The sequence below is a fragment of the Cydia amplana genome, chromosome 10 (genome assembly GCF_948474715.1).
Source record: "Cydia amplana chromosome 10, ilCydAmpl1.1, whole genome shotgun sequence".
NCBI lineage: Eukaryota > Metazoa > Arthropoda > Insecta > Lepidoptera > Tortricidae > Cydia > Cydia amplana.
The window spans coordinates 11,946,863-11,965,556 of record NC_086078.1 but is presented as its reverse complement, the minus strand read 5'-3'; the positions used below and the strand labels follow the sequence as shown (position 1 = coordinate 11,965,556).

Below are 18,694 nucleotides of genomic sequence, written 5' to 3'. Positions count from 1 at the left end.
TTCCAAGCATTCTGAGGACGGGTCGCACCACACCGATCGATTTAACTTATCGCCTAAAATTGAGGTGGCAATTGTCATCCCATCAAACTTTTCGTACGTGCAAATTCTAACGAACTATGATAGTTATACGGTTTGGTGCGACCGGCCCTAAGAGTCTACGCGATGTGCTGTGATTTTTAATTTAAATCGACGGCGGAAGGACGAGCGTCTCCGGTCCGACGACGAACCGCTGGCGAATTGTAAATGTCGAATGATTTTAAATTATTTATTGTAAAAAATTTTGACATGTAAATTCAATGTAAATAACAATTTTAGCTTATCATTTTGTCCCACCAGTTGAAATGAAATTCTATATGCTATAAATGATGTCGCGTACCTTTCTGTTGTGAAAGTTTGGACTGTCAAATAATATGTTACACCGACTAGTCTCTTGAAATTGCCACCGGGCCCTGTGAAGTACGATTAGCAATTCTAATTAGGGTCTACTAACAGACCAGTAACTGGTGGTCATCAAATACAATTATGTTAAAAAGTGACTTCATTTATTGCATTTAAAAGTGATTATTTTATGTATGATTAATTTGAGACAGTAATTTTTTTGTAAATCCTTCATATAAGTACTTGATTATAAATACCCCTAGGACTTTCAGTTGGAAACGCTTATTAAGACTATTGTTTAATGAAAAATAGTTAACCTATTATTGTTCCTGTAAATATGCTTCTAATTTGACAATAATTTACTAATTTATGTCAAAGCAGAGTATTAGGTAGACATAATGATAAGCAAATAACTAAACATATATATTGAATAATTTCTTTTCAATAATAAAACGACATTGTGTTAATTATTAATAGGAATCTGAGGGACCAATTTGAAATGCGAAATACGTAATGTTGTTTCCTCTACAAAATCCAGAAAGATGAATGCAGCTAAAAGTTTCGCGTTTCAAAGTGCTCCGTCATATAAATATTGAATTTTAGCTATTTCATCCAATTAACAAAGGTATAACAAAATACCCGAATAATCTAATATCAACATCCAACATCAGATTATACCATAACTTACATTTGAAATTAAAATCTCAATAATGTATAATTATTAATTTCAAATTGAAATCCAGTTGTAAATACGTATGTTAGATTTATTGTTCTACATTGCTGGTTATTTTATGACAAAATAAGCATACGACTTAAAGCTAAAAATGTGTTTGCAACTGGACAGTAGTCAATAGAAGAGCACTCAAAAGATTAAATTATTGAGCACTGGTCTCAACCATTAGACAAGGTAAGAGTTTTTTTCGTCTTAATTACGTATGTTAATTAATGTTACAATAAAATTGTTCAAACAAATTGTTGTTTCTGTTGCTTTACCTTGGATATAAAGGGGCCCACTGATTACCAGTCCGCCGGACGATATCGGCCTGTCAGTTATTCGGAACTGTCAACTTTTTGTTCTAACTGACATGCCGATATCGTCCGGCGGACTGGTAATCAGTAGGCCCCTTAACCTTTTCGACGCCGTGTCAAACACAAAAGCTGTCACGCTGACGCCACGTCACCGAAGTGTCAAAAATGAAATTGAACTTTATGCACGTAGGTCTATGTTGCTCTGTGATATGTGACCGATTAATTGGTCTTTGGCGTTGAACCTACGGTGCGGATATATCGGTCATTGGCGTCCAAAAGGTTGACTAGGTACTTAACTCCAGAAGGCTTAGTTTTCTCCCTCAGGTTTTCAAGGTCAGATGAATGATACGTTCTTAAATATTATCATGCCGCGATCAGAAAGGGATTAGAAATAACAGATTTCCATACACTTACGTCAAAATCAATATGGATTGACAGCTATCTCAATCCCTTTCTAATCGCGATTCAGTAATACTAGTGCTAGGCAAATTCTTGGGATTAAGTAGTCGATCCGACCAGGGATGTTGCGAACATCCGCATCCGCATCCGCAACCGCGGAACTTCCGCATTATTTTCAACATCCGCATCTGCATCCGCATCCGCATAAAATCGATGCGGAGCTTATGCGGATGCGGATGTCGAACAAGTCGGTACAGGAACGTCTTAGCGGCGGCGTAAGTGCTAGGTAATTTCGTCATTACCTATAACGAAATCGTCTAGATCCAGAAAAGTCGGCCAAGTTACTGTTTATTAAATATAACGCACCTATATTCTTGCTCAAATACTAAACGTTTCGTTTTTTTTAAATAAAAAAATACTAAAAATGTAATATTTGACGTTTTCTAAGTACCTAATCTTGACATCCGCATCCGCATCCGCATCCGCGGATGTGAGCCTTTAAATATCCGCATCCGCATCCGCATCCGCGGATGTCAAAAAATCTGCATCCGCAACATCCCTGGATCCGACCCCGGGCACCTAAAGCGTGCCACTGGGAAAGAGCTATAGTGCGACATAAAATAGTAGAAATTAAAAAAAAAAACCATACAAAATTGTTGCCATGTTTAAGCATTTTACAATGGTCGGAGTGCAATCAAGCTGCTAATCATTTGAGAATTAGGCAACTATCCGACCGTCGGCGAATAAGCGAGTAACGACCGACAATAGGGTATTTGACTGTATTTAAAATAAATTATTTTACACTTTGCATGAAATAAAGCACCAGAAGATTAATAGAGAAACGTAGACAGCAGTTATTAGACACAATTTCTATTCTAAAACCCGTATAAACCTGGTATAAACATTTAAAGAGTATCTAATTTGATTGTGACGTCACATGCTAGTGTTTCATAGAAATTCCATAGTAGCAAAATCATTTTGACAGTTCGTAAAAAGAAACTGTGTTGACTAGTAGTCAAATACCCTATTGCTGTCCCGCCATGATGCCGGCGGTCGATACCACTGTGCGAGCGGGACAGCAATATAATTTACGCGCGTGCCATAGAGATAGGAACAGGCGGTTCTACGTACTTACGAAATTATTCGAGCTTAGCGTATTTACTTTAGATACACGTGTATTCGGCAAAGCGCTGGTGGCCTAGCGGTAAGAGCGTGCGACTTGCAATCCGGAGGTCGCGGGTTGGAACCCCGGCTCGTACCAATGAGTTTTTCGGAACTTATGTACGAAATATCATTTGTTATTTACCAGTCGCTTTTCGGTGAAGGAAAAAAAACATCGTGAGGAAACCGGACTAATCCCAATACGGGCCTAGTCTACCCTCTGGGTTGGAAGGTCAGATGGCAGTCGCTTTCGTAAAAACTAGTGCCCACGCCAATTACTGGGATTAGTTGCCAAGCGGACCCCAGGCTCCCATGAGCAGGCTCAAAATGCCGGGACAACGCGAGGAAGATGATGACACGTGTATTTGGCACGAATAATCTTATCACTGACTGTCGTTGAGTCCGCCACCTTTGGACTTTTAAGTAAAAACAGTTTTTTTTATCAAAAACTTTATTCAAAACACATCAAACGGCCATAAGCGCGCGTACATATTTATTGTCCTGCAAGTCTTTCTTCAAGGCTCCTATTTCTTTAACCAAGACTTCATTGGACGGGTTGGAGGCTTCAAGCTGTTTGCACTTAAGTAGGAAGTCCAGTATCAGGGCATGTCCGGCCTCTGATTCTTGGTCCTCTATGTTGGCTGCCTCGAATAAGTTCGTCTCCAGTTGCGCTTGCTTTGTTTCAGCATACTGAAAATAAAACATTATATAATTAATTAATACCTTTAAACGAGCAATTCTTGTTTATTTATTTATTTATTTATATATATATGTAGGTATATTTCGGGGATCTCGGAAACGGCTCTAACGATTTCGATGAAATTTGCTATACGGGGGTTTTCGGGGGCGAAAAATCGATCTAGCTAGGTATTATCTCTGGGAAAACGCGCATTTTCGAGTTTTTATATGTCACCCAGATATTAATTATAATCTGATTATAACATTTATGTTATAATCAGTCTTTCTTTAGTTATAAATTTTATAACTAAAGAAACGGACACTTAGCACAAGGAATTTCGTACATCGAACCGCCTCTTCTATCTCTATCGCACGCGCATGGTCTATGAGACACTGTCTCATTGATAAAAAATATTCTGATGGTGGCCCAGTGGCAAATAGCAAATGATTTTTTGATAAAAAAAACTTAAAATTTATCGCTACAAAGTCAAGCCAACAAACAACAACAAATGCGTGTAGTGACAGAAGTTATAGTTTGTCAAAGGATCGACTGTCTCATTTCAAACACAGACAGAGAGAATCATACTATCTTTGTAGGACAAAGTACTAGCACCCCAAAGAAAAGGATGAGTATAGTTTTTTTGTTTCTATGTACTGACAAATCGATTTGTCCAACTATACTTAGTGTGTCATTAGATACAAGTATCCATGTGAGAGGCCGTCTAACAGTCAACATGTTTTAGTTTAGATATAAAGGTGGAATTTGCAGTAGTGCAAAATATTGGTCAAATGGACAGTGGCTCATTTTAATCCTAACCGTAAAATAATAGGAGAATCTAAAGAAATCGAACAATATCAGCATACCTGCATTGGGCTAAAGCAGGTACTAAAAGAAACACAGTTGACTAACCATTAGAAGTCCTTATACCGTCACAATAAGGGTTATGACTGGTCAAATAAATCGACGATTGTCTTAGACAATAGGGATGATGACACATGTTGAATTTTATAACAAAATCTAGTAAAATAGATAGCAAACGAGCAATTTATCACAATAATGTGGATATTAAAATAAAATATTGAAAAATTACAAAAATACAGGACCTGAAAGTTTCAAAATTTAAGTTTTTTTTTAACTTCCAAAAACAATAAAAGTAAGGGTACCATTCGATTCCTTACATTTCATGCAATAAAATATTGTATAGCAACTATATACATAAACGCAATATTTCACCGACAAAAACGCAATTTTCTTGTTTTGTCCATACTACAAGATGGGCGATGACGTCACGGCCCTTGTCCGTTTTGTATAGGGCGTTTCGCGAGTGAAGTGCGACTGTCGGACTTTGACTACAATTTCTGACTTTTGTGTTACTTTAATGCAATGGGTCCCATATAGACATTTGATCCTAAAAACAAACCCGATCGATTGATACCATAAAAAAAAATAGTCATGTAGCCTATTAGGTACCTGGCGTTCCAAATAGGTAACAATGATATGGAATGCTAGATAGAACAATGAAACAGCTTTGTACTGTTATCGCACTTATCAGTGAGCTAAGTAGGTGACGTTTACGAGTATGTGACTAGGCGGTCATTAGCAATGTGGATTTCCATTATTACACATTTGTCATTAGTAATGATTAGGTCAATATTTTCCTTATAATAAAATTAAGCTTTAGAACGTCATGACGAATTGTCAAGACAATATGATAGTATGATGTGAGTGACTTAGAGAAAGAGTGAATACCTACAGGACATGGTATAACATAAAATAACTATAAAAATAAATGTCTGTAGGACAAGCGACATAGCAAGTTATGAGTTATATGAAAAACGACTTTAGTGCACCCTGTAAATAAGGACTCTGTCCATCCGGTCTATTTCGAAAGACAAGTATAGACGTAAGATATGTACCTAGCCTAGCTACGAGAGCTTTTACCTCTTTAGATCAGCTAACTTAGCCATATGAAGTGCGTGGTCGACCCGGACCGATCTTGTGACGTACACTCCCGGCCAAAAGTATGGAAACAAGCTTATGTATTACAGTAGAAAAATGTATTTTTTTAAGTGATGGATTGTATACTACACATTGACAATTTAATAAAAAAATGGTTAAAATAATAATACAACATTATACAAGTAAACTACACAAATGCTGGCAATGATAGTAGCCAGTTAAACATTTTGTTAAAATGTATGTGTTAATTAAAAGGGTATTATAACATTTTCCTATTTACATATTTACTTTTTAATAACAGTTTAGGATGTTTTGATATTTATCTTGTATTTTTTATTCTTTTGGGGCTGCCTAATGTAAAATTTAGAGTTCAAATATACCTACAACAAAGAAAACAACCTTGATTCCATAGGTACTTTTGGCCTTGGGTGTAACAACTGTTGGTCGACGACCGGCGCCTCGGCGTGCGAGTTCACAATTACGCTGTACACACTGGTGAGATAGTTCAAGTCTTACCTCTATAATAGAGTCCGGTAGATCGGCTAACTTAGCGACATGTAGCCCGAGCGAGTGCGTGGCCGGCCCCGGAGCGATCTTGTGAAGCAACAGCAACTGTTGGTCGACGACCGACGCCTCGGCGTGCGAGTTCACAATTACGCTGTACACACTGGTGAGACAGTTCAAGTCTTACCTCTATGATAGAGTCCGGTAGATCGGCTAACTTAGCGACATGTAGCCCGAGCGAGTGCGTGGCCGGCCCCGGAGCGATCTTGTGAAGCAACAGCAACTGTTGGTCGACGACCGACGCCTCGGCGTGCGAGTTCACAATTACGCTGTACACACTGGTGAGATAGTTCAAGTCTTACCTCTATGATAGAGTCCGGTAGATCGGCTAACTTAGCGACATGTAGCCCGAGCGAGTGCGTGGCCGGCCCCGGAGCGATCTTGTGAAGCAACAGCAACTGTTGGTCGACGACCGACGCCTCGGCGTGCGAGTTCACAATTACGCTGTACACACTGGTGAGATAGTTCAAGTCTTACCTCTATAATAGAGTCCGGTAGATCGGCTAACTTAGCGACATGTAGCCCGAGCGAGTGCGTGGCCGGCCCCGGAGCGATCTTGTGAAGTAACAGCAACTGTTGGTCGACGACGCACGCCTCGGCGTGCGAGTTCACAATTACGCTGTACACACTGGTGAGATAGTTAAGTCTTACCTCTATGATAGAGTCCGGTAGATCAGCTAACTTAGCGACATGTAGCCCGAGCGAGTGCGTGGCCGGCCCCGGAGCGATCTTGTGAAGTAACAGCAACTGTTGGTCGACGACCGACGCCTCGGCGTGCGAGTTCACAATTACGTTGGGATGTAAGCTTGGTAGGCGGGTTAGCTCGTGGTAGTGGGTCGCGAACAGACAGAAGCATTTACATTTCGTTGCTAGCTCCCTGGAAAGATAATGATAACAGTTTATTTTGGTTTCAAAACATCACAATAATATAATGTATGTAATAAGTAGCTACTATTCATAAGTGCTTGTTGCTCCAATCATGTAGCGGATATCCGACGGAATTAGATAAAGGTCCAATGTATCCATTTACAAAATAAAACCAAAACAAAATAAGATTATTCTAGAAGAACTTCGCCTTATCTATTCTAAATAAACTTACGCGAGGTTAAGCAATATTTTAAAGTTGTTATATGTAAATGATGTGTAAGAAATTTCACGTTTAATTATCAAAAATGTAAAATTATAAAAAAACAGAATAAGCAATAACAAAAACATGGCGCTAGTGTAGGGTGGAGGTAGACGGGCTAGGTATGGCTGCACCGTCATTTTAAAGTTGTTTGCTTTTTCAACAATAAGTACATATTACCTTTTTATTAGTGTATGTACCTACATATGTACCTACTTATGTAACTTCGTCAGATATGTATCTATTCGTAGGTATCTATGATGGACCTATTAAGTTGCTGAAAATAAATGATATTTGATTAGATTTTATTTTAACTGTAGGTACGTGAATGACCTATTTGTCTTCATAATTTTTTTAACAGGCAAATACGTCTGCGGTATTTGTCTTCTATGATAAAATTAGTTTTATTTCCAAATAATATAATTACTGGTAATAATATAATATTATAACAACCATTGTTAATTTATAAATATCCAGTAGCGGCAATATTTTGAACGCCTTGTCAATAGGTAACTAATTATGTCATGCAAATTACCGGCAAAGCAAATTTTAAGGAAGGAAAACCACTGTCAAAACAAATAAGAAGCTGACAGTTCATGAAACATAGATGAGAACGAAACAGATGTGTTGGTCTCTGTCAAAATGTCCTACTTTGTTAATAGTCAATAAGGCGGTATTAGCATAAAGATGCGTTTAATTAAACCCAACTAACATTAGGCGCTAAATATAAGAGGTAAAAGAGATCTATATAACCGTTCGATCGCTCCTTTGGTTCTATTGATGTTCTAAAAATAGGAGTTATAGCCGGCTATAACCCCGTAATATCCTCGGATTGGGCACAAATTTTAACACCTGAGGTTTCAAAACGGCGCTACAATAGAGAAATAAGAGGTAGAAGAGCGCTAAAGTAGTGCTGTAATAGCGTTGATTAACTACTTAGGGTTTAAAAGGGTGCCAAATAAGTGACTACTAACTATTTGAGTAGTAGTGTAGGGCCATATAGATGATATTTTCAGCTTTAGATGGTATATTAGCATTCAAAGTCAATATTTGTAACACCCAAGAAGGTAATTGCGCATTTTTTCTTTAGCCCAATCTGCTTTGGTTGCAATGTTTCCATTTTGTATTATTATTCGTAAGCTTGCACTGTGACAGCTTGAAGTGAAATGTAATGGCGGATTTAAATAAAAGCAAATAATTATTTTAGTTCACTGATTTAAGTGAAATTTGCAGCTGCTTATTACTCATATAGATGTTAAGATGGTAAAATTCACTTTGAGCTATAACACTAGCTGCTTAAGATGCATTATAGCGGCCAAAACGGCTACTGCTATAAGCTATACATGGACCTCTTATAGTCCTTGATGTCACCAGAGCCTGTAAGCTTAGAATATGTAGCTATTCTACAGCCGTTTTATGTCTTTAGGTGATAAAATAAGTGCTCAGTGTCGCCTAATTGTTTGTTGGGAATGTCGTCCTTATTGACAACTAACAATGTAATACTTTTTTCTTGTAACCGTTACAAATTATTAAGAAAATGACCACGAGTCATTTTTCAAGAATGTTAATAACAAGTGTTACATTTACAAGTACGTGCGCCTAGTAGGCGCCTTCTAAGGAAAAATACTTGCATAGATTCATATCTTTTTGCATGAATTATGATAAATGCTTGCACGTCAACAGAAACGAATGAAAGCTATCTTATCTTGAGTATTGTATTTTTGTTTTAATTCTTTGAATCCATACGTCATAACAAAATACGGCATTATCATGTTTTTATCTGACTGCCTACAGGAAGGGTTATGAATTCAGCAGTATAACTTAGTCGATTTTGTTGAATAATGTCTGGGAGACCGAGCTTTGCTCGGAAAACACATAACTCAAAACATAGCGTTTTCCCAGAGATAAGACCTAACTAGATAGATTTTTCGCCCCAGAAAACTTCATATATGTAGCAAATTTCATCGAAATCGTTAGAGCCGTTTCCGAGATCACCGAAATATATATATAAATAAATAAACAAGAATTGCTCGTTTTAAGGTATAAGATAAGATAATATATGTACTGATATAGGGTCATTGCGTCAGTTCACCGGCCAGTGCCTGTTTCCGTCCACTGCGTAGTTGCCACAAATAATTCCAAGAAGCCAAGAAGAAAGAATGGATATTCGTTGTTTTATTGTTAGCTTAAGTCTAAATGTCCTAATGTACCTATATTGTATGTCCTAAGATACTGGAACAAGCTGTGGTTACCTATAATTGGACAAGCATCCACCCTTAATGTTATATAAGCTACAAATAATTTTCCATGATGTATTGTCTGTTGGTGATCCCAAATAAATAAAATAAATAAAAATTCTTGCCCAAAACAGTTTAATAGCATACATGGCGAAACTAGGCGATAAGATTTTTTGTCCTCACCAGATCGCAAAAAAATTGTAACAAGAAACTATAAAAATATCAATATAAAGGTTGCAGAATAAAATTAGCTACCTTCTATGGGCAGAATAGATTCCTTGAAGGCCTCCTGTGCTAACCGGTTAATAATAATGACTGCTAATCTCCTTACATAGTTGCGTTCTAGACACCCAGCGAAGGAAATGACATTACCGTGTTATTTAGGAGAAAGGCAACTCTGTAAGGTGTATTCAGGTATTTCCGAATGAACGAATAGTGCGGATAATTCCGAAAGCTGACTCTTACTACAACGGAATATGAGTGATTTTACAATGATTTTCGGGATTACCCGATTTTTGGAATTACCCGAATAAACCTTATGTATGTAATATCCTTCTAAGGCCCAGCCATACAAATGCAAAACCCAAAATTTGCCATTGAAATTTGAACCTATAGTGCGTGGAATAGACTTTATTTTTATTTGTTTGAAAATTGAAGGAAGCAAAGGAAATGCAACTCTGTTCCAATTGAATATGGTTTAAATTTCATCGAACTGAAGAAGTACTATAGGTAGGTAGGACCTTGGGCCTTAGGATATAGGCACTTCGTTTTTTAGGGTTCCGTAGTCAACTAGGAACCCTTAGCGCCACTTGCACCATCCCACTAACCCGGGGTTAACCGTTTAAACCGGTAACCCAGTGTTAAATTGTACTGGTAACCGGGCGCTTTTTTTTAAAGTTGTCCCCTACACTTTTTTTTCAAATTTGGGATTTTTTATGTTATTTCTACTCAGAATCACGAGCTCTTTCTATCCTAATAGGAGAAAAAAAGTGTCCCAAAATTTCCATACATTTTTCGATCTTTCCATTCCGCGACCGCCATATAAAGTCTATGAAAAATGGTGACGGAATGGAAATAAAAACCTTAGGACACTTTTTTTCTCATTTTCTTTTCTGGATATTGACATAATAATTTTGCATAATTTGATGTACCATAGCTATGTTAATATACATCCCATCACCCTACGTTTGAGTTTTCGATTTTTTTATTAGTGTAAATATTTGGAGCGAAAATCAGATTTCATACAAGTTTTTAAATGTTCCTAACTCTTATAAAATCAGAAATTCAGGAATACGTTTTGTATGGAGAAGCGGCAGGACTAAATCGACAGGATTCAAAGTCATCAGTTTGTTTAATGACAAAAGTTCTATATACCATGACATCCATACAGTTGTATATAATGAAATACTCACTCGGCAATAGCCCAAGCAATCCCGCATCCTTCGTATGTCGACGTGCCTCGTCCCAACTCGTCGATCAGCACCAGAGAGTCTGGTGTTGCTGTCTGAAAATGTAAACGTTAGCGTGAGTTGCTCGCAGATGAAACGTTGCGAAAACGCGCGTTACTCGCGATCAGCCGCACCCACACGGCAGACAACGCTCGTAGGCTCGTATATTATACATATACTTGGTCAACCAGATCTTGACAGTAGAAAAAGGCAGCAAATTTAAAAAATGTAGGCGCGAAGGGATATCGTCCCATAGAAAATTTGAATTTCACGCCTTTTTTTACTGACAAGATTTGGTTGACCAGCTATATGTAGTGCATAATTGTTAGTATTTGTCATGCTACTTCAGTCAAGCTCAGTACTTTTTGTACCAAGACTGACTGAAATAGCAAGACGTTCGCATTCGTAAGTTTCCGTCAAACTACGAAGGAAAACAATAGGGTATTTGACAAATGTTTATGTATGGTATCAGTCGATCAGGTTTGTTTTGAGGATCAAATGTCTGTATGGGACCCATTGTTTTAAGCAATACAACAGTCACAAATGATGGTCAGTCTGGTACCCGCACTTTACTGACGAAACGCTTCTAAGAAAATGGCAATACCGTGGCGTGACGTCACCATGTAACGTTAGAAGCCGTTTCGATGTATGGAAAACAAGGAAATGCGATTTTGTTGGTGAAATATTGCGGTTATGTATATTGTTGCTATACAATATTTTTTCAAGTAAAATGTAAGGAATCTAATGGAACCATTATTTTTTTCCTATTTGGAAGTTTTTAGTTATAAAATTCAACATGTGTCAAAAACCCTATTACGCACTACATCTGTAGTCTCGGTATGGTGGCGGAGGAGGCGGGTACCAGGCTACCCGCATGTGCCAACAACGCTGCCGCACCGCAGCGTATTCAGATACTGCCACCAAGTTGACGATCGTGGCTATAACCACAGAATAAATAATAGTACTAAGTACAGAAGACTCACTCTCTAACAAAACGTGTCTGTTAGGATCAGCACAGATATGGCCGCTAGGTGGCGACAGCGCCACGCGCGGCTTATGGCTTTGCCCAACATTGGGGCCGAACGGATGTACTTTTAGCTACCTGTAGCAAAGCGACGAAATCGCGGAGTGAGCCTGCTATAACATACCTTCAGTATAGTAGCGGACTCGATCATCTCCAGCATGAATGTGCTCTGCCCGCGTTGCTCCCTGTCAGCCGCGCCCACACGCGCACACAGCGCTCGCAGCCGCGGTATAGTCGCAGACGATGCGGGTACCAGGCTACCCGCATGTGCCAACAATGCTGCCGCGCGGCTGGCATTCAGGTACTACCACCAAGTTAACGTGGCTATAACATACCTTCAGTATAGTAGCGGACTCGATCATCTCCAGCATGAATGTGCTCTGCCCGCGTTGCTCCCTGTCAGCCGCGCCCACACGCGCACACAGCGCTCGCAGCCGCGGTATAGTCGCAGACGATGCGGGTACCAGGCTACCCGCATGTGCCAACAATGCTGCCGCACCGCAGGCATTCAGATACTACCACCAAGTTAACGTGGCTATAACATACCTTCAGTATAGTAGCGGACTCGATCATCTCCAGCATGAATGTGCTCTGCCCGCGTTGCTCCCTGTCAGCCGCGCCCACACGCGCACACAGCGCTCGCAGCCGCGGTATAGTCGCAGACGATGCGGGTACCAGGCTACCCGCATGAGCCAACAATGCTGCCGCACCGCAGGCATTCGGATACTACCACCAAGTTAACGTGGCTATAATATACCTTCAGTATAGTAGCGGACTCGATCATCTCCAGCATGAATGTGCTCTGCCCGCGTTGCTCCCTGTCAGCCGCGCCCACACGCGCACACAGCGCTCGCAGCCGCGGTATAGTCGCAGACGATGCGGGTACCAGGCTACCCGCATGAGCCAACAATGCTGCCGCACCGCAGGCATTCGGATACTACCACCAAGTTAACGTGGCTATAATATACCTTCAGTATAGTAGCGGACTCGATCATCTCCAGCATGAATGTGCTCTGCCCGCGTTGCTCCCTGTCAGCCGCGCCCACACGCGCACACAGCGCTCGCAGCCGCGGTATAGTCGCAGACGATGCGGGTACCAGGCTACCCGCATGTGCCAACAACGCTGCCGCGCGGCTGGCATCCTGGTACTACCACCAAGTTAACGTGGCTATAATATACCTTCAGTATAGTAGCGGACTCAATCATCTCCAGCATGAATGTGCTCTGCCCGCGTTGCTCCCTGTCAGCCGCGCCCACACGCGCACACAGCGCTCGCAGCCGCGGTATAGTCGCAGACGATGCGAGTACCAGGCTACCCGCATGTGCCAACAATGCTGCCGCGCGGCTGGCATCCTGGTACTACCACCAAGTTAACGTGGCTATAATATACCTTCAGTATAGTAGCGGACTCAATCATCTCCAGCATGAATGTGCTCTGCCCGCGTTGCTCCCTGTCAGCCGCGCCCACACGCGCACACAGCGCTCGCAGCCGCGGTATAGTCGCAGACGATGCGGGTACCAGGCTACCCGCATGTGCCAACAATGCTGCCGCGCGGCTGGCATCCTGGTACTACCACCAAGTTAACGTGGCTATAATATACCTTCAGTATAGTAGCGGACTCAATCATCTCCAGCATGAATGTGCTCTGCCCGCGTTGCTCCCTGTCAGCCGCGCCCACACGCGCACACAGCGCTCGCAGCCGCGGTATAGTCGCAGACGATGCGAGTACCAGGCTACCCGCATGTGCCAACAATGCTGCCGCGCGGCTGGCATTCAGGTACTATCACCAAGTTAACGTGGCTATAACATACCTTCAGTATAGTAGCGGACTCGATCATCTCCAGCATGAATGTGCTCTGCCCGCGTTGCTCCCTGTCAGCCGCGCCCACACGCGCACACAGCGCTCGCAGCCGCGGTATAGTCGCAGACGATGCGGGTACCAGGCTACCCGCATGTGCCAACAATGCTGCCGCGCGGCTGGCATTCAGGTACTACCACCAAGTTAACGTGGCTATAACATACCTTCAGTATAGTAGCGGACTCGATCATCTCCAGCATGAATGTGCTCTGCCCGCGTTGCTCCCTGTCAGCCGCGCCCACGCGCGCACACAGCGCTCGCAGCCGCGGTATAGTCGCAGACGATGCGGGTACCAGGCTACCCGCATGTGCCAACAACGCTGCCGCGCGGCAGGCATTCAGGTATTACCACCAAGTTAACGTGGCTATAACATACCTTCAGTATAGTAGCGGACTCGATCATCTCCAGCATGAATGTGCTCTGCCCGCGTTGCTCCCTGTCAGCCGCGCCCACACGCGCACACAGCGCTCGCAGCCGCGGTATAGTCGCGGACGATGCGGGTACCAGGCTACCCGCATGTGCCAACAACGCTGCCGCACCGCAGGAACGCATCCAGGTGGACTTGCCGCCCATGTTGGCGCCGGTCACTACATGCATCAGGCACGAATCTGAAGCAAGTTGAAAGGATAGTACCCTGGCCATCAGATATATCGAAGCTGCTGAGGTTCGGAAAAATATCCGAACACGCACTCTAATGCCATAGAGAAAAAAATACATAGAGTGCTCACTCCATACATCAGTTTTAGTACCAAAAAGACTATTAGCATCTAGCATCGAGTAGCGGAACTATCAGTACTGCTACTTGACAATAGATGTAGCACCGACCGGAAAGTCTTATGCTGTTGAGATAAGACTTTCCGGTCGGTGCTACATCTATTGTCAAGTAGCAGTACTAATAGTTCCGCTACTCGATGCTAGATGTAGACACTGAAATTAATAGTCAGAACTGATGAATGGAGTGAGCACTCTTGTCTTACTTATTTCTCTATGCTAATGCCTTGACATATCGTCGTGTTCTGATATTTGTGAGCACCTTAGCCGATATATCTAATGGCGATTGTACTATTGCCCGCACTGTTAACTGACAGACTGACAGTTCGTAAGCCTTCTTACAAATGGCATAATGTCCACCGATGGACAGTTAAGAGTGTTGCTGTTTGTACATTATTGTCGAAGCAAGGGAAATAGGCAATTGTTGACTAACTATTCATTTTCAACGGGCGAGCTTGCTAGTTCAACTTGATACGAAGCAGCAATTTGTCCTTCTCGCCGAGTTTAATGTACCTAGCTTTGAGTATATAGCCTAAGGAGATGTGATAACGTAAACTCTTCGAACAATTTTTTCGCCAATTTAAGCGGGGGGCGAGGTAAACACCTACAGCACACCACCAAAAGATAAGTAACTCAACAGACACAGATTTTGCTGTTGCGACAAACGCACACTACAAAAAATTTCAACACATCAAAAATTACACGCACACAGACAGAGTTTTCACATAACTATGCAGCATACATACGAACATGATAGTGATGGGTCACATCTAAAGAATGAGTCAAATCAGTTTGATGAATGAACTGAATTGTCTTATACTATTTATTATAAAATTGTAAAAATGAAAATTCTGTACATTGAAGATATTAGGTAGCCAATAAAATGATTGTTTGTATGTATGGCTGTCTGTATTTGTGTACACGCACAGCTAAACTGTGGAATGAACTGTCGCCCGCGGGTTTTCCGGGCTGATACATAGGGATATCGTCCCATAGAAAATTTGAATTTCGCGCCTTTTTTTACTGACATTATTTGCTTGATCAGCTATATTAAACAAACTGCAGTGATTGAATGAATGAATGATTCATTCAATCATTCAAATGTTGAGTCGCCTTTTTGACTTTGTCACATCCCTTAAGACCGATTCGTCCCCGTACCACTGTATTCATGTTTACATTTTTCTGTCGTTTATGTATCGCAACGGTTTTTTCTTTAAATGGAGATTGTACTTCAATATACATTTAATAGTTAGTATAAATACTTATTTATGATAGGAAACGCGATCTTGTTGCGAATTTGAGCTATCAGATCGCCTTTTACACGATAATACTGCACAAGTCACCATTTTTTAAGAGAAAGGTCTCGCGACACGGAACGATGCAAAATGGCGGTGAAGCGACTTCAAGTAGTTTTATATAACGTGTTTGAACAGTTGACCAATGTACTTTGCCGGAGGGGGTCGCCCGTGTATCACATCTCCTTAGGCTATATACTCAAAGGTACCTAGTGCTTTTCTCAAAAAACGAATGAGTGTCAAAAATATAAACATGGCTATTTTTAAAACAGTATACCAAGTTGCAAATTGTGTCTGACTTCGCAACTAGATTGACTGATAACAGTCTTAGTTTACTGGATAAAAGTAGATAAGCACAAAAAAACAAATGACTGAGCAAATACCAGTGATTTGTTTCAAATCGTTTGTGACGTCACGCCCGTAATGACCGATAAGAACCTTATCGGATCAAAAATCACGGAAGGGAACGTGACAAAATTGACTTCTTTGTGAAGCTGATTGATGTATTGAATACTGAGAAATGAAACATTAAAAGCAAGCTAAAAATTATGTATTGATATCAAGTGTCATTCAATAGAACTTGCTAACTATGTAAACAAAAGTTACTAGTAAATTGACATTCAGTGTCAATTTTAGTATGGCGGTTTGTTTACATAGTTAGCAAGTTCTATTGAATGACACTTTTAATGTATTGTGTATGATCGATAGTTTGACGACAGCTGAAGAGATTTGACTAAAATTCGGCACACAGATATCTATTTCATTAGATTAAGACATAGGATACATTTTTATCCCAAAATTCAACTCCCAAGCGTGTGCAATGGGGGTTGAAATCTAAGAAAAGGGAGGGAGGGAAAGTGGATAGCAATTTAACAAGTTTCACGCGGACGAAACTGCGAGCGGAGGCTAGTATTAAATGATTACTAGTACTTATTTGCTATCTTATCTTTTTAAAAACAATTGGAAAAGAGAGATAGATTATCTCTGGCACGGGCCATTTAAGTGACTAAGTATAGCGTAAAAAATAGATCTCCTTTTTCAAAAATAAATCATGATTACTGAATAACAAGCAGAATACGCAAGCAGGATAGACAGAAGTTTGGCTAAGGCTTGTCCAATCAGTATATTACTGCACAAGCCGAGAAACGATGAGGTCGTTTAGTAATACGAGGCAGGCAATCTCTGGCGGTAACCCGTTGAAAATATGAATTCCTATAGTCTGTGCGGAAACAGAAGAGTCGTGGACTGTATTGGGCCCCATACATTCTACGACTTTTCTCTTTCCGCACAGACTCTAACTAACTTATTAAGACTTAGCGTGTGGGATCACTACTCAGGCGAGTGCGTGGCAGCGGCAACGGCCTCCTCAAAGTATTGTCGGAGCGCCTTGACTGCCCTATAACTAAATACTGGGTCGAAGTGGCCATCGGCAGGGCCAAATAGGATAAGGCTAAGTTCTGTATATATTCTGTACCTACTAACTTAGTTATTAAGTCAAAATTGTTACTAACATTATATGGATCTTTGATCTGCAATAAATGATTTTAATTTTTATTTTATTTATTTTTATTTATTAAAGATGCGTTGATAAGAAAAAGGAATTCGTGCTGTATTATCACGCATATAAGAGTGATGCCCGAGCAGTGGTAGCCGAGTGGATATGACGTCCGACTTTCAATCCGGAGGTCGCGGGTTCAAATCCTGGCTCATACCAATAAGTTTTTCGGAACTTATATACGAAATATCATTTGATATTTACCACTAGCTTTTCGGTGAAGGAAAACATCGTGAGGAAACCTGCATACATCTGCGAAGAAATTCAAAGGTAGGTGAAATCCCCAATCCGCATTGGGCTAGCGTGGGGACTATAGCCCGAGCCCTCTCGCGTATATAGGCTCAAATTATTTAATTATTTTTTCTACTCCCGTGCTTTTATTTGTCATTTAAAGGGTCGTGCACACACCTTTAAACCCCTATCTTATAGTTGTCAAGACAAGTCTTTAGTCTATTCCCCAAAAAAGAATTTGTGCATACACGCAGTATCTGCTTGGCGATTTTACGATACTTCGTGTAATGACCACTTAAAAAATATTGAATGAAATACAGTGTTGCCAACCTTATTTTAAATGTCATCTCTGACAAATAAGTGAACCATATACATGTTTCTTTTTATTTCATTCATTCATTCATACTTTTCCCGCCCGTACCAGGATTTTTGTTACTTCTTGAATTAAAAATATTTGTTAAATTTACAATTTTATTTCAAAGTAAGTGCTTGGTCGTAGAAAAAGTATTGTATGCTACGTTGTTTAACTGAGTCAAAAAATACTCGTGGCGTCTTTATTAACAATTTTCGGCTTCGCCTCAAATTGTTACTCACGCCACTCGCCTTTTTTGACCTCTCTTAAACAACGGTTGCATAAAATACTATTATAAGAGTGATAGATGAACCTTACCTCTTTTAAACACTACGTCATTGGGAATGAATGACACGCCTTCTTGGACCTCAAGGCAGGGGTGTCGCAGATCTTTCAGCACAAACTCGTTGATGTATTCAGTGACGACAGGTCTGCAATACGGCTCGGGCGCCGACACGGCCGCCACCGCGAACGAGACCAACACGTCGAGGCGCGACAGCACGTGCGACAGGCAGAACAGGCATTCGGAGTAGCCCGCTGGAAAATACAATTTTTGATTAACCTGTCGAATCCCACGATATGACGTCGCCATAAGCGTTCTGGCTCATATGAGCCGTGGGAGCTGAC

At 40.9% G+C, this 18,694-nt stretch overlaps 1 protein-coding gene across 1 annotated transcript in view; it reads right to left on the bottom strand.

Moving 5' to 3' along the window:
• Nucleotides 1–3,432: 3,432 nt before the first annotated feature.
• The window catches only part of LOC134651478 (DNA mismatch repair protein Msh2), a 43,815-nt gene continuing 28,553 nt past the window's right edge, over nucleotides 3,433–18,694 (bottom strand). The window contains exons 12-16 of the mRNA XM_063506590.1: nucleotides 18,386–18,604; nucleotides 14,239–14,471; nucleotides 10,945–11,036; nucleotides 6,821–7,046; nucleotides 3,433–3,657 (exon numbers count right to left, since the gene is read on the bottom strand). Of these exons, the coding sequence (XP_063362660.1) occupies nucleotides 3,433–3,657; nucleotides 6,821–7,046; nucleotides 10,945–11,036; nucleotides 14,239–14,471; nucleotides 18,386–18,604 (995 nt within the window). The remainder of the gene's footprint in view (nucleotides 3,658–6,820; nucleotides 7,047–10,944; nucleotides 11,037–14,238; nucleotides 14,472–18,385; nucleotides 18,605–18,694) is intronic.